Source organism: Halichoerus grypus, chromosome 9, assembly GCF_964656455.1.
Source record: "Halichoerus grypus chromosome 9, mHalGry1.hap1.1, whole genome shotgun sequence".
NCBI lineage: Eukaryota > Metazoa > Chordata > Mammalia > Carnivora > Phocidae > Halichoerus > Halichoerus grypus.
Window position 1 is genome coordinate 10,462,197 of NC_135720.1, and position 13,502 is coordinate 10,475,698.

A 13,502-nucleotide genomic window follows, 5' to 3' on the forward strand; every position below is an offset into this window, starting at 1 on the left:
TACGGTATGCTTCAGTTTCTTCATCTGCCGAGTGGAATAATAACAGTATCTATCACAGAGCATGTTGTGAGCATTAAATGAATTAGTCTATGGAAAACACTTCAGGGTCGCCAGGGTGGCTCAGTCAGTTGAGCATCCGACTCTTGATTTCGGCTCAGGTCATGATCTTGGGGTTGAGAGATCGAACTCCGGGTCTGGCTCCGTGTTCAGCAGGGCGTCGGCTTAGGATTCTCCCTCTGCTCCTCCCCCTACTCTCTCTCTCAAATAAGTAAATAAATAAAATCTATCAACAAACAAACAAACAAACAAAAAACCCACCTCAAACAGGACCCAGGACACAGTAATAAAATGTTGGTTGTTATTACTAAATAACAATTTTGGAGAAGCCACTCCTGAGAGTAAAAAGGCTTAAAAAAAGATTGTACGATATCTTCCTCTGAGAGCTCTTAAAAACAAAACTTACCCAGAAGAAAGTTACCTAGTTTGGATCAGAAACAAAAGATGGGACTAATGGCCTCTGTGGGTCACACACAAGTGATTCTTTTCAGAGACCTTCAAACATGTAACACAAAATTGTAAGCTGAATGCTTTACTAATTTGAGTAGTTAATTAGGAGGAGGAAGAAAAAAAATATTTGTGTCATACTTAGAAGGATCAACAAAGAAACACAAAAGTAAGGACATTTGTTGAATTGAACAATATGTTACAAGCATTCGTGTCCTGTGATTTAGTGTTTGCTGGAGAATACAAGGAGGAAAGGCAAACAATTCTGAGTTGAACACAGAGTAGCAGGCCGCTGATTTTAAGCACACAGCACTGGGAGCCAGTCAAGGGACCCAGGAGGATACACACCTCGGAGTGGATGTGTGTGAGAGGTCACCGGGGAGAAGGAGAAACAGCAGATAGGACAGATATGCAGGCTCTCATTTTCAAAGTTACAAAGTGTTGAGTATGCAAATTATCCTCATTATTCTAAATGGTTTCTAGTATCAACCTACACTCCGCATTTTTGCCTTAAAAGAAATACCTTCTTGACTATATAGCCAAAATGTTATGTAGTAGATCCAGCAGGTTGCATTGATATAAAAGGCTGTGGAGTTGAAACAAGATTTAGACTGGAGAACATTAGAATTGGAAGCAAATTCCAAAGTAACATGATCGAATTTTCTCATTTTCTAGAGGAAAAGTAACTCCCAAAGAGAAAGCAATTTTCCAAGGACACATAGCAGTTTGGATGAGAACCCTCACAGGTTCAGTGCTCTTAAATTATGAATCTTAATGTTCAATTATTCCAGAAAACTGAGGGTTTTATTCGAAGAAATCCATTCTATAGAAATGGCCTTTCCTGCTATTAACTCGATAGCGTAAGCGCTTTCTTAACTGTTCACAAAAGACTCATCAGATAGTCAAGGTTCTATCTTCCCTTATTCTGAGAACAGTAGAGGATGAGGTTGCAAGAGTGAATTATTTAAGAGAAGACAGACCAATTTTGAAGATTACACGAAGCCCTCGTGAGTTTTAGCGGCTAAGTCCCAGACCTTTAGCCACTCCCAATTCTGAGAACAATAGGCTCTGACCTTGTCTCCAATTACATTCTGAGCCCAAGTCCCCATTTTCTGTGTATATCACAGCTGCTTTTCTGACTTTCACTCAAGTTTTCTCCTTTCCACAAGGGTCAAAGAAATCAGTTTTGAAGAGGGCCGCCGGATGGGTCCCGTGGGCAGTGATGCGGTCTTCCACCTGAGCGCCTCACTGACCTGCCTCAGCGCAGCGACAAACGTCTCCATGTCACAGCCTCCTGGGGCTGCCAGGGAACGGGAACAGGGCAGACTGCCACTGTCAGGTGAGACCTAAATTCCTAGGGTTGTACTGAAATTAGTATCACGGGAAGCCATTAATGACATGGTGTAAAGGGAATCAAGCAAAACACAAAGTCTACGTCCACTCCACGTATGGACAAAGGCAGGAAGGGGCGAACCACAAAGTTTTGTTTTGGGGGTTCTAGTATCGTTTTTCCTAACAACAGAAAGAGCTGGGATGTAAAATAATAAAGCAACTCGAGGAAAGGAAACCATGTGATGTTGGGAATATTGAAGGTGCTGATGATCTTTCAGAAAGCAATCTTCAAGAACAAGACAAATACATTGATAACTCCATTTTCAAACCGTGAAGTACTATAAATAGAAAGAAAAGCTTTCCTGAGGAACACTGGGTGAAAAGTCAAGAAGGTGCCTAGGCCTTCTCAGAGGATCGTCTCGCCTTGTGAGGGCTGGCTTCATGGCTGGAGACGCTCAACGAACCTCGACAGAGCTCAGTGGTTTGTTAAACACACACAAACATCTTCATAGAAGAAGACTTTATTTAACAGGAGGAGACCTGACTTGACTGTTGTTTTACTACAATTTCCTAGTGGGCATTCATCATCTTCACTCGGAATATTCCTGATATTTTTGAGGAAACTCTGGGAATTGCGCCAGATTTTCTTATTCTAAATTATCCATTAATGTCTAATTTAAATAAACAAAACATAAAGAAGGTGCGAAATTCAAATGTCTTACTGCCAAAAGTGTCTTAGAAAAAAAATATATCAGGTTAAAAACCTTGATAAAAGGATCCTACATGTACATGACAAAACATACATCAACTTCCGGGAAGGCAGAATGTAAACAGTGCATTTTGGGCATGGTTCCATTATTTTTCGACTCTCGCCTTATCTTCCTTTTTTTAATTTTAAAGATTTTATTTTTAAGTAATCTCTACACCCAACGTGGGGCTCAAACTTACAGCCCCGAGGTCAAGAGTTGCCTGCTCCACCAACTGAGCCAGCCAGGTGCCCCCTTATCCTTTTTGAAAGACATGTCCATTTCAGGCTTTGTTCTGTCTTTGCAGAGTAAGACTGGTACCGACTGAGAAAACGAGAGCTGCTTTTTACCGGACACAGAACTCTGGAGACAAACTGGGAGTGGATGTCATGAGACAACACCCTTCTGAGTACTGAGCACATTGTTACAAAGATAGTTATGGAGAGACGGGGGACACAGTCAGAATTCAACATAATGAAACCCATGTTTTAAATTAGAAACTTTTTGAAGACAAGGCCTGTGTCTATTTCTCAACAAGCATTTCAAACTACATCACAGAAACGGATTTACTCCTTTATTAGTAACACACATATTAAAGAGCAGTTACCATAGTGTCTGATGTATGAATGCTTAATGAATACTTGCTGTAATTATTCTTCCCATCACTGCGGGCAACTGAAGGACTGTGGGTTTGCATTAACTTTACAAATCTGTCAGGTAACAAATAATGGGATCTTAAAAGGTGTTTATATTATTAAGACCTTGAAGGACTAACATATTCACAAACCTTCTACAGCCTACTGCAATGCATTTTTGAGAAACGGTGTTTACCTTGTGGTCCATACTGGCTCATCTGTGGACCATAAGTCCCACTTGAGTTACTCTGCTGAAAGCTACTGATCCCAGGATGCATCTGGCCTCCAGGAGAAGGATGAGGCGACATGGATGGTCCTGTCTGTTGAGGTCCATACTGAGACATCTGAGGGTTTCTTTGTGTGCCTGCCATAAAACCTAGGTGGGAAATAAATGGAAATATATAAGTGCAGGTGACAAAATGGACATGGAATTGTGTGGAAAGTGGATGGGGGAGAAGATGGGTGCTGTGAGACTCCCCTAAAGAAACATCTAAAGGTGTCTCAACCCCAAAGTGGGTCCTCTGGGCCTCCCCCAGTCCTAACTCTGAAAGCCCATTAGAGTTTCTGTGAACCCAGTGGATCATGGGCTTGAACTAGGGAAAGGAGAAGAGAGAGAAGAGGAAGCAAGCTTAACCTCTTTTGGGAGATGAGGCCCCTACAAAAAGCAACAGTAACACCCTGGCCCCCCTTACGCTGCCAGCCTTTCATTCCTGCCAGGCCAGACACGTTGTGAGCGCCCTCTCAGAGCCCCTGCGCCCGATCTCTGGGATGCATGTCTCCGGCCACCTAAACATCCTGCCCCTCTTCTCAAGGTTGGGCCAGTATCCTGCTCTCCCCTGCTCGGAACTGCTCAGAACTGCTCTGCCCCCTGATCTCCTGAGCAATGATCCTTCACCTTGACTCCTAAAGTGCTGCAGACCCATGAACCCCAGCTCATACCGCCCCTTACGGGTACACTGTGAACAAGGGGTGGGTCTGGAGCAGATTCTGCTATTCCAAAACAGAACTCTGACCTCCTCCCGCAAACCTACCATGCCTGGGGTCTCCCCGTCTCTACCAATGGCACGAGCACTCCCCCAGACGCTCCTGTCAGAATCCCCTGACTCCCGGGATTCCCTCCTCCCTCCCCTTTTTCTCCAGGTATGTGCCCATCTTGTTGCCTGCGCTTCTGGAATGTCTCTCGGGCTGCTCTTCCGCTCTTCCACTCCTGCAGAAGCCTGGCCTGCTACCATCTTCCTCCCCACCCCCCCAACTCCCCTCAGCTCTCTCAGCCTCAACCACCCCCCACCCCCCACTTTGCTCCTTTCCCTTGCTTTCCACAAAGCTGCCAGAATCATCTTTCAGGAATAAAAAAGGAGATCAGAGCGTATCTTTTCTGCATGAAACCCCTCAAGGCTTCCCAGGAACCTGGGAACCAAATGCAAACCTCTGACCACGGCCTGTGGCCTCCTCCGTGGTTAAGCGTTGCCGCTCTCACTCTGACCCCATGTCCTGTGGCTCCTTGCAGGTAACATCAACAAAGCATTATTCTCTCCTGCTCCCCCTCCTGAGAGTGCTCTTCCACCTGCTGATTTCTGCTCACCTCCAAGTCCCCTTCCTGGGCTGCACGCCCTGGGGCTGCACCACCCTGGCCATTTCTCACTTGAGTTTCTTCACAGCGCTTCTCATAACCTGCCATCATTTTACTGTATTTGGGACTCACTTAGCCTTCCTGTGCCCACTAAAACCTTAGCTCCGTGAGGGCAAGGATCATGTCTGTCCCACTAGTGCGTCCAAACGTGGCAGCAGGGTGTCTGGCACATGGGAGGTAACTATTTATTGAATGAATATTAAATTCCTCATGCACTCCACAGACCGCGGTGCACAGCAAAGTAGGTGCTTAGCAGGTAGTTGTCCAAATGGATAAAGAAAATACATCTTTAAATGATGCAGGATCATCATGTCAGGGTATATCCACATCATCAGTAGTTTGGGCAAATATAAGCGAGTATGTAGAATGACCCGTGGAAGACTCATGTAGACATGTAGACAGTACCCCAAATCAAGACCTGTCTCTAAGAAAAAGCTGACACCATCAAACCAGCATACTAAGGAAGGGCAGTTTGATCAACTCCCAGAAACCCAGGAGTCTGGGTTGGTGAGAGTTCTCACACGTCACGTGAAGGCTCCAGTATGCTGCCGAGTGGGGGGTGGGGGCTGGTTTATTCCAGAGAACCTAGAGCAGTCGTGGCCGAAGAGTCTCTGAGGCAGCTGGAGGGAAGATGATACCCAGATCCAAAGGCAGCTTCAACTTAGGGGGATAAATGAGGTCGGACTTTTATAAAGGCCATGGTTTATATTTCAGTTAGGAAAAAAAAAGATCTTTCAACATTGCTTCTGTCTAAAGAGTTAAGATATAAAATACAAGTAAGTAGAGCTGTTCCCTATTATCCTATCCCATTTATTTATAAAGATAAGTCTTATGAAATTGGGCTCAATTGGCAGCTCCCAGATATAAATCATCATAGAAAATGTTTGCTTTTTTAAATCCGAAAACAAACAGAAATCAGAGCACTAAAATTACTATAAATGATTGCATCTTAAGATGTTTCATGAAATATTTATCTAAGCTTTACTATAAAATTCTCAAGAGTTTCATATAGAGTCCTGTTTAATAAAAAATGTGTTTAAATTCCATACAGATTGTGTGGGTTTGTCTTTCTTTCTTTTAGAGAGTGACTGCTATCTTCTTCATTAAAGAAAGTAACACAGGTCCTTTTCTTAGGCATTAAATTTCACTTCAACCATGAAAGTCTTCATGCTGAAGGATTTAGAACCTCTGATGATACAGTCCATCCTTGGGTTCCTGCTGCCTCTGGGACACTTAACAAGCTTAAGGTTTGTTCAGATGAGTTCTAACAATTCTTACCTGGGCAAGTTATTTCTTTATTTTTATTTGCTCAGTCCTTAAAAATATATATGCCATGTTCCATTTGAATTATCTGACTCATCACTGGCAGAAAATCAAGTTTGTGAAAGATTCCAGAAGAGGTAGAATATTAACGCAAATTCAAATGGAATATGTCACAGCGTCAAATGCCACAACCCAGAGACAAGGTTCTATGGGGTATGGAATCCACTCTCCTTCCACAGAAATTAAAATTGTGAAGCTATTTTTCTGTGTATTGCTTTTGCAATGGCACCACTTACAAGAGTTTTCTGAAATCTCATTTTATGTTTTTGACGAGACTGATCTCTTTCCATGTATTCCCCAAGACAATGAAAGGAGAAGGTGACGTCACTTGCCTGACTCCCTTCTGAGCTAAAATCACCTAATGGCAGTCAACTGGGAACACGGGGCCTACAGTATAGTCTTGTTTGCGTCGCTAGCTCAGCATCTTCTTGGGGAGACAGGTACGTAAAGAAACATCTTACAGTGGGCACTGACTGAACTAGCTGTGAGACCTTAGGCAAATCATAATTTATCTGAGCCTCGGTTTCCACATCTTAAAATGAAGATGAGTGGTAAGATCAACCGGAATACCATGCAAAAGTGTTTGGTGCTCTAAAATGGGATATAGAAAAGGGACTGGATGCTACTTTCCTGCTTTATGAAGTGCCACGAATATCTTTCAACTCCTGAATACCCCACCTATTCAGATGTACCTTCTAGCTAGAGTGAACAAACTACCTTTTATACATTTTTTTATTTAAATATGTGGAATCCATGTTACTCTAGTACTTGTGTAACTGTCTACAAATTCAAAATACGATACAAAAGTTTAGAAACATATACATACAGTCGTCTCCCTTTACCTGCGGGAGTGGGGTGGGGTGGGGAGGGGAATATGTTCCAAGACCCCCAGTGGATGCCTGGAGCTGCGGATGGTACAGCGCCCTACATATACTAGGCTTTTCCCTATGCAAACACGCCTATGATAAAATTTAATTCATAAATTGGGCACAGTAAGAGATGAACAGCAATAACTAATATAGAACAGAACAATTACAACAAGATACTGTAATAAAATCTATATGAATGTGGTCTCTCTCTCTCTCTCGACATCCTGTACCATACCCACCCTTCTTCTTTCTGGGATGATGTTAAACGATAAAATGCCCACAGGAGGAGATGAGGGTGTGAGGAGTATGACGCAGGGGTTGTGACGTAGCATTAGCCACTACTGACCGTCTAATCCTAGGTCAGAAGGAGGATCATCTGCTTCCGGAGTGTGGCTGGCTGCGGAGACTGGGAAAGTGAAAGCATGGAGGGGAGTGGGGGTGTGGAGGGAGGGACTACTGCATCCCTCTCTCTTACCACTGAGTTTCCCGCGCCAGGGGCAATGGTTTGTAATGTATCTTTTTGGAGGTGTTTTATAATTTGTGTTTGATTTTGTATTTCTCTTATGAGTAAACGGGAACATTTTGCTTAGTAGCTGTTTTTTGTTCCTTTCCTAGAACCATTTATATCATTTGCCCACCTTTCTGTTAGTCACTCTACATCCTGACTACGAGGTATTTCATCTTGCAGATACAGCTTCTATTACGCCAACAGTGATACGGCTCACCGAAGCTCTTGTATCTGCAATCCGGGGGGAATGTGGTCCTTCACTGAGATCAACAGTAGCAAGGACCACGGGCTGTCTTAGCAGGAAAGCGGTATGACCTGACTTACATTTCTGAAAGCTAATTCTGTTATAACCTGCAGCATGAAGAAAGGACTGCAGGAGACCAGTGAGGACGCAAGTGAAGTGATCTGTAACATATAATCACAGTTACACGCTGGCTGTAATCCTACCAAAAAAGGTTTCCATTATGGACAGAACTGTATTCTCAAGAGGTTCCTGACTATTACCATAGTCTAAACAAATTGATGAAAAATTTGAAGACAAAAGTTGGCTAAAAAGGAAGCATTTCTACTTTTCATTCCCAAGATAGAAACTCTGCATGTCTATTATTTGCATCCTCATCTGTAGAACAGGGGCAATTGCATCTACTTCACAGAGATGCTGTGGGGATTAAATGAGAGAATATCGTGGGTGCCCGGAACAGCAGGCTTTCAGTAATTAGTAGTTGGTACTACTACACATTCACAAAAGAAAAGCAAGAGCGGCAGCTCGTGAGGCCGCGAGGGCACCGAGCCGGGCGGCTGGCCCTGGCCTCCCGCGTCTGCCGTGCACAGAACCTGTCTGGTTGCAGTCCCGCCAGCTGTTCAATGGGGAGGAGAAGGAGGGAACACAGTCCTCACAGGGACACTTCTAGCTCTAGTTCTCAATTCTGCCTTCGGCACGTTTTGCCCTAGGAAAAATCTAATCAAGTTTGTGATTTCCATGTATATTTATTTGGGATACTTCTTGCTTTGTTTTGATTTTAACCTTTGTTTTGAATGAAATAAATGTAAAAATGTTTCCAAAAACCAAATTTCAACCAAGAATTTTCTACCTATTTATGGCGACATATTTATTTGATTGTATTTTGCTTCTTTTAGAAAGTTATTATAAAACGACAGCTTGTGACATAGTTTATGAATAGAAAAACTGACAGCTGAGAGAATAAAGCTGCTTTTTAAAAAAGGTGTGAAGTTTCGCTGGTTACAAGCCATCTGAATTTAGAAAACCAAACTTTCTAGTAAGGGAAATTTAGAAAGTACAAAATTCATTTCTTATATATTATGAAAGTATATTTTATTACTGGGTGTATTATGGAATTGTATGCCCCAAGTAAGTATCTAACGTGGGGAAATACAAATTTTGGATTATAAATGAGATAATTATTATTTACATTATACAAAGTACTTATTGAAAAATCATAGAAACTGCCTATGAAAATATCCCTTATATATTTCATCCGTACCATAAATCCACAGAAGGTCTATATAAATGAATTTGCTATTTCTGAGTCCTTCACTACATGTGTATACAGACACACACACTTGTACTACCACGTTCCAAATGAACAGGTGCACTTCTGATATGAAACATCAGAGCTGCCCTTTGGTGGGGGGGACAGAGAGGGAAAGCTACACCCTCAGAGCAAAGGAAACACGCCGCATCTGTTTGCAATCATGAGACGTGGGTCAGGAGCTGCCTCTACGACCCACCGTGTGGACCCACGGGCTCGCTTGTGTGTAACCGCACCACCTTCCTTCCCCCCTTCCAGGATCATTCTGAGAATGAAATAAGGAAAGCATATGCAGAAGTTGCTTTTCTAAACCGAAAGGCACCATGAAGACACCAGACAAAAGCATGACTGTCACCTTTGCAGTGATGCCGCGAGCCCTTCCTTCCCCGTGCAAGCTCGGATCTCAGCGATCACACTGGGGACTCAACACAACAGCCTGACACACACCTTCTCCCAGCGAGCTCCAATTCTACTCTGACACTCACGGAAGGTGGGGAGGATGAGAGAGCACTGAGAAAAAGGACACGATATGATCCTTGTCTTAGAAGGACTTAAAACCTATCACGCAGGGAACGATGACCAAGGGAGCTGATGAAGCCACGGAACCCGGGGGCGGGCAGCACCAGCCCTCACGACGTCCTGCCCCCTCGCCCACCAACATCCATGTCCACGCCCCAACCTCCTGCGTTTTGCTCTCAGCAGAAGGGGATCTTTCACTCATACGCAAGGCCCGCGCCTTCACTTCTGCTCTGAATCCCGTCCTTCCTCATCTCTCCAGGGATTTGTCGATCGTGTTTGTTCAAAAACTAGTCCCTGACTCTTGATTGCTTAACAGAATGAAGTCCAAACTTATTAGGCCAGCACACAAGTCTTTCCAAATTTGGCCTGACCTATTTCTCCAGCTCCATCATAGCGTCCCCACTCGGTTTTGATCGGTCAGACACTTTTTTCTCCCCGTAGGCACCAGGTTGCTTTAGACCGGCAAGCCTTGGCATGTCCCTTCACTTAATAAATGTTTACTGACTACTTCTCATGTGCCAGACAATGTTGCCACTCACTGTCAATAACAGTTGACATTTAATGAACATATATTACATGCTAATAGCTTAGTTCTTTATTAGCTCATTTAAACTTCAAAACAACTATGAAGACCCTGAGGCTCACAAAGTATTAAAACATTGCTAACCACAATCCATAGGGGAGAAACAGATTTTATGTCACGATCCAGTGTGTGTAGGTGAGCCTATGTTTATATACTCACAGGCAGGTTCACATGCACACTGCTTCACAAACAATTTCCACCCTTATTATGTGAAATGCACTCTGCTATTTAAATTTTTTTTTTTCAATTAAAAACTCACTAATGGGAGGCACGGTTTGAAAACAAAATGCTAGACCGTGTCCTCTGGTGAGTATGCGGTTTTCATAGTGTGTCCCACAGTGTGTCCACCAGGCCGTTCGCCTCCGCGTAGCGCACGGACTCCAGTCCTTCCCAGCCCCACTCCTGCTCTCTTCCACGGCACTCCTCGGCCTTCGTAGGCTCAGAAAGCACCATGAGGCACAGTAGCTACCTCACTGCCAAATTACAGGCTCACGTGCCTGCTTCTGCCCAAACAGCCGCCTGCTGCAGCCCACAAACCCATTCTCCCCGCATCTGCTTCTTCGGGACCAGGCGAGGGGCCGGGCACAGAACTGGCTCCAAATACGTGTTTTTAATGAGTAAGAAAACATGTTCATTCCGAGCCCATTTACTTTTGCTTTACAAAAAGACCTTCATAAACATGGTGGCCTGGCTCCTCAATTCACGGTATAGTTGAAGAACTGTTTCTAGGGAAAGGAAGACGGCTTTTCAAGGAAGGCACAATTGACAGCTCAAATCCCAACAAGCAGAAAGCATGGCTGTTTCTGTCCCCTAAATATCTGCCAAATGCATCCACTTGGTCCATCTCCACTGTCACTGCAAAGTGACACTCATAGTTAGGGGACTTCAGGCCAGTTAGTTAATAGTTAAGCCTGTTTCCTTTTCTGCAACATGCAGATGACAAGCGAGCCTACATTCCTAAGATTAAATGAGAAAATGTTATGAACACCACGCAGCTCGGGGCCTGCACACAGGGCAAAGGCTCCCTAAGTGATAGCTGTTATTATTCATATTATTTTAAAGACAACCCACCATTTATTTCCTGTTGGAATGACGCCCAAGTTTCCGAACTAGCTTCCCTTTGCCAGGCTCCCCTACAAACCATCCGTCACAGTGAAGCCAAAAAGTGCTGCAAGTCCCTGGACCGTGGTGAATTCACTGAGGTGACAAATGCCATACCCTGTGAGGCTCCGGGCAAACAGCCTGCTGCCCTTCCCCAGGTAGCGCACGCTGTGTCGTCGTCTGGGCCTGCCTGCTCTACACCTCCTCCAACAGAGCCAGTCACAGCTGATGGGTAGCTTGCCTCACCCAGTTGACTATCCAGAAAGCATTGCCCTTTTCCAGAGAGCTAGTTCCAGAAATAATTGGCCGGCCATGTTATTTGGCTCAGAAAAGCTAAGCTTGTCAGTTTCAGGCCACGCAACCAATAGCTACAATACTGATTAGCTCTGAGCGGCAAAAGACTCAGCGTACAACCTTCCTGATCTGGCAGATTCCCCAGTTTGCCCACTGAAACGAGAGAGAGAGAGAGAAAGATACAGAGAGACAGAGAGAAATATCAAGATTCCTGTCAAGTGCCTGAATTGACTATTAAGGTAAAGAGCAAGGATCTTGACTTTTGTTGACCATTGGGTTATAAGGACCTATGACTAATGACTAGCTTGATAATCATTTATGCAATGGATGAATCAACCCATTAGGTTTGTGTGTGGTGCACAAGCACGCGTGGGGGAGGGGTAGTTAAAGACGACAATTCTCTTTCTACTTATAAGAAAGACCACCTGAGACCTTGGGCCAGAAGGGAGAAGTGCTTGCCCTTTGGCTGGGGCCCTGTCATGGAGTTCTGGAGCTCATGTGAGAAAAGCCTAATCTTAGCCAGGCTTGTTTCCACCACCTAGTAAGATGCTAATAACTTGCCCTAACGTGTATTCCAAAGGCACACTGTGTTAGTTTAGATATTTAATTACAATTTGATAATTTTTTGGTTGCTATATTCTATGTAACCAATCAATAGCTAAAGATGGGAATGGAGGGAGGGTTGCCAGAATCTTACCTGGACTCACTCAGTCTGCACGTTAAGGACTATTTTCTTTAGTGTCATTCTTCTACAGATATTTGTATTAGTATCAATGGAAAATTCAAGACAAACAATCTATTCTTATTACATGGCACTGTCAGTAATGTTAAGTTTAGGAAAAATGCTACTGATCTCCGTAATAGAGACCCATATTAGAGACTAAGCCAAAGAGACATTTTTCCTTTCTCAATTAAAAAAAAAAAGAAAATTCCCCTTGTTGTCATCTTAGAAAATTGGTCTAATCGAGAATTAGCATTTCTAAAATCTTTCTTTTTATTACTATTAGATTAAGTGAGTTTTTAGGACCTTTCAAATATTTTCTTCAGCACTGTAGTATTTGTGGTTTATTAAGTGGATATTTTTTCTGGTTTTAAAAAAAGTTATATAATTCTCTTATTTGGAAAAAAGAAATTGTTTTATAGGAAAGATCCAGTGTTACTATCTAAACCTTAGCATATTAAAAGAAATTAAACTGATTTGCACAACCATTATAAACGAATCACATTTTCCACATAAGAGATGAACATAGACTATTTTTTATGCTGCAGTAATGAGGAAAAACTCTTCATTGGATAAGACAGAGATACCTTTAGGAGGACTTCAAAAATTCTCAAAAATAGAATGAAATTATATTTAAGATAAAAAGTAAAGTGGCCAGAAGACATATTTGGGGGAGATGAGATAGAAGAAAATACAGTGGAAAGCTTTGCGAATCCAAATAGGCAATGGCAGGTTGTCCCAACTCCAGAACAGTCACTGACAGGGGAAAGGGTCATCTAATGGAAGTGTATCCCTAAGTCGAAGGGTGTACAAACCTGATTTAGAAACAAGGTCAAAGACATAGTCAAGGAAAAATGGGAAATTTCAGGTTATTAAATTGGAAGGCATCTTAACGTGGATCTAAGCCTCCAAACATACATCCTCTTCCACTTCAGGCAGCCCAACAGATTCTACAACTGTAAGGGACTTTTAAATCCTGTTGGAAAACACTGAGGCAAACACAAAGCCCAAACCACAGTTCATCCTGTGCATGAAAGAGAAAACAGCAAAGGAAGAGCAAGAGTGCCCAGGCTAATGCAGGGGAGCAAGAGAGCACAGGACCAATTACACAAAAATGTCATTTCTTCATCAGAGGTGCCTCTGGAAAGCTCTAGCACCGTCAGGACACCAGCAAAGCACCAAGGTTC

At 43.3% G+C, this 13,502-nt stretch overlaps 1 protein-coding gene across 13 annotated transcripts in view; it reads right to left on the reverse strand.

The window, feature by feature from the left end:
• ARID1B (AT-rich interaction domain 1B) overlaps positions 1–13,502 on the reverse strand; it is a 440,094-nt gene that overhangs the window by 73,495 nt on the left and 353,097 nt on the right. For all 13 annotated transcript variants that reach the window (XM_078054524.1, XM_078054525.1, XM_078054529.1 and 10 more), the window contains one exon: positions 3,414–3,593. In XM_078054524.1, the coding sequence (XP_077910650.1) occupies positions 3,414–3,593 (180 nt within the window). The remainder of the gene's footprint in view (positions 1–3,413; positions 3,594–13,502) is intronic.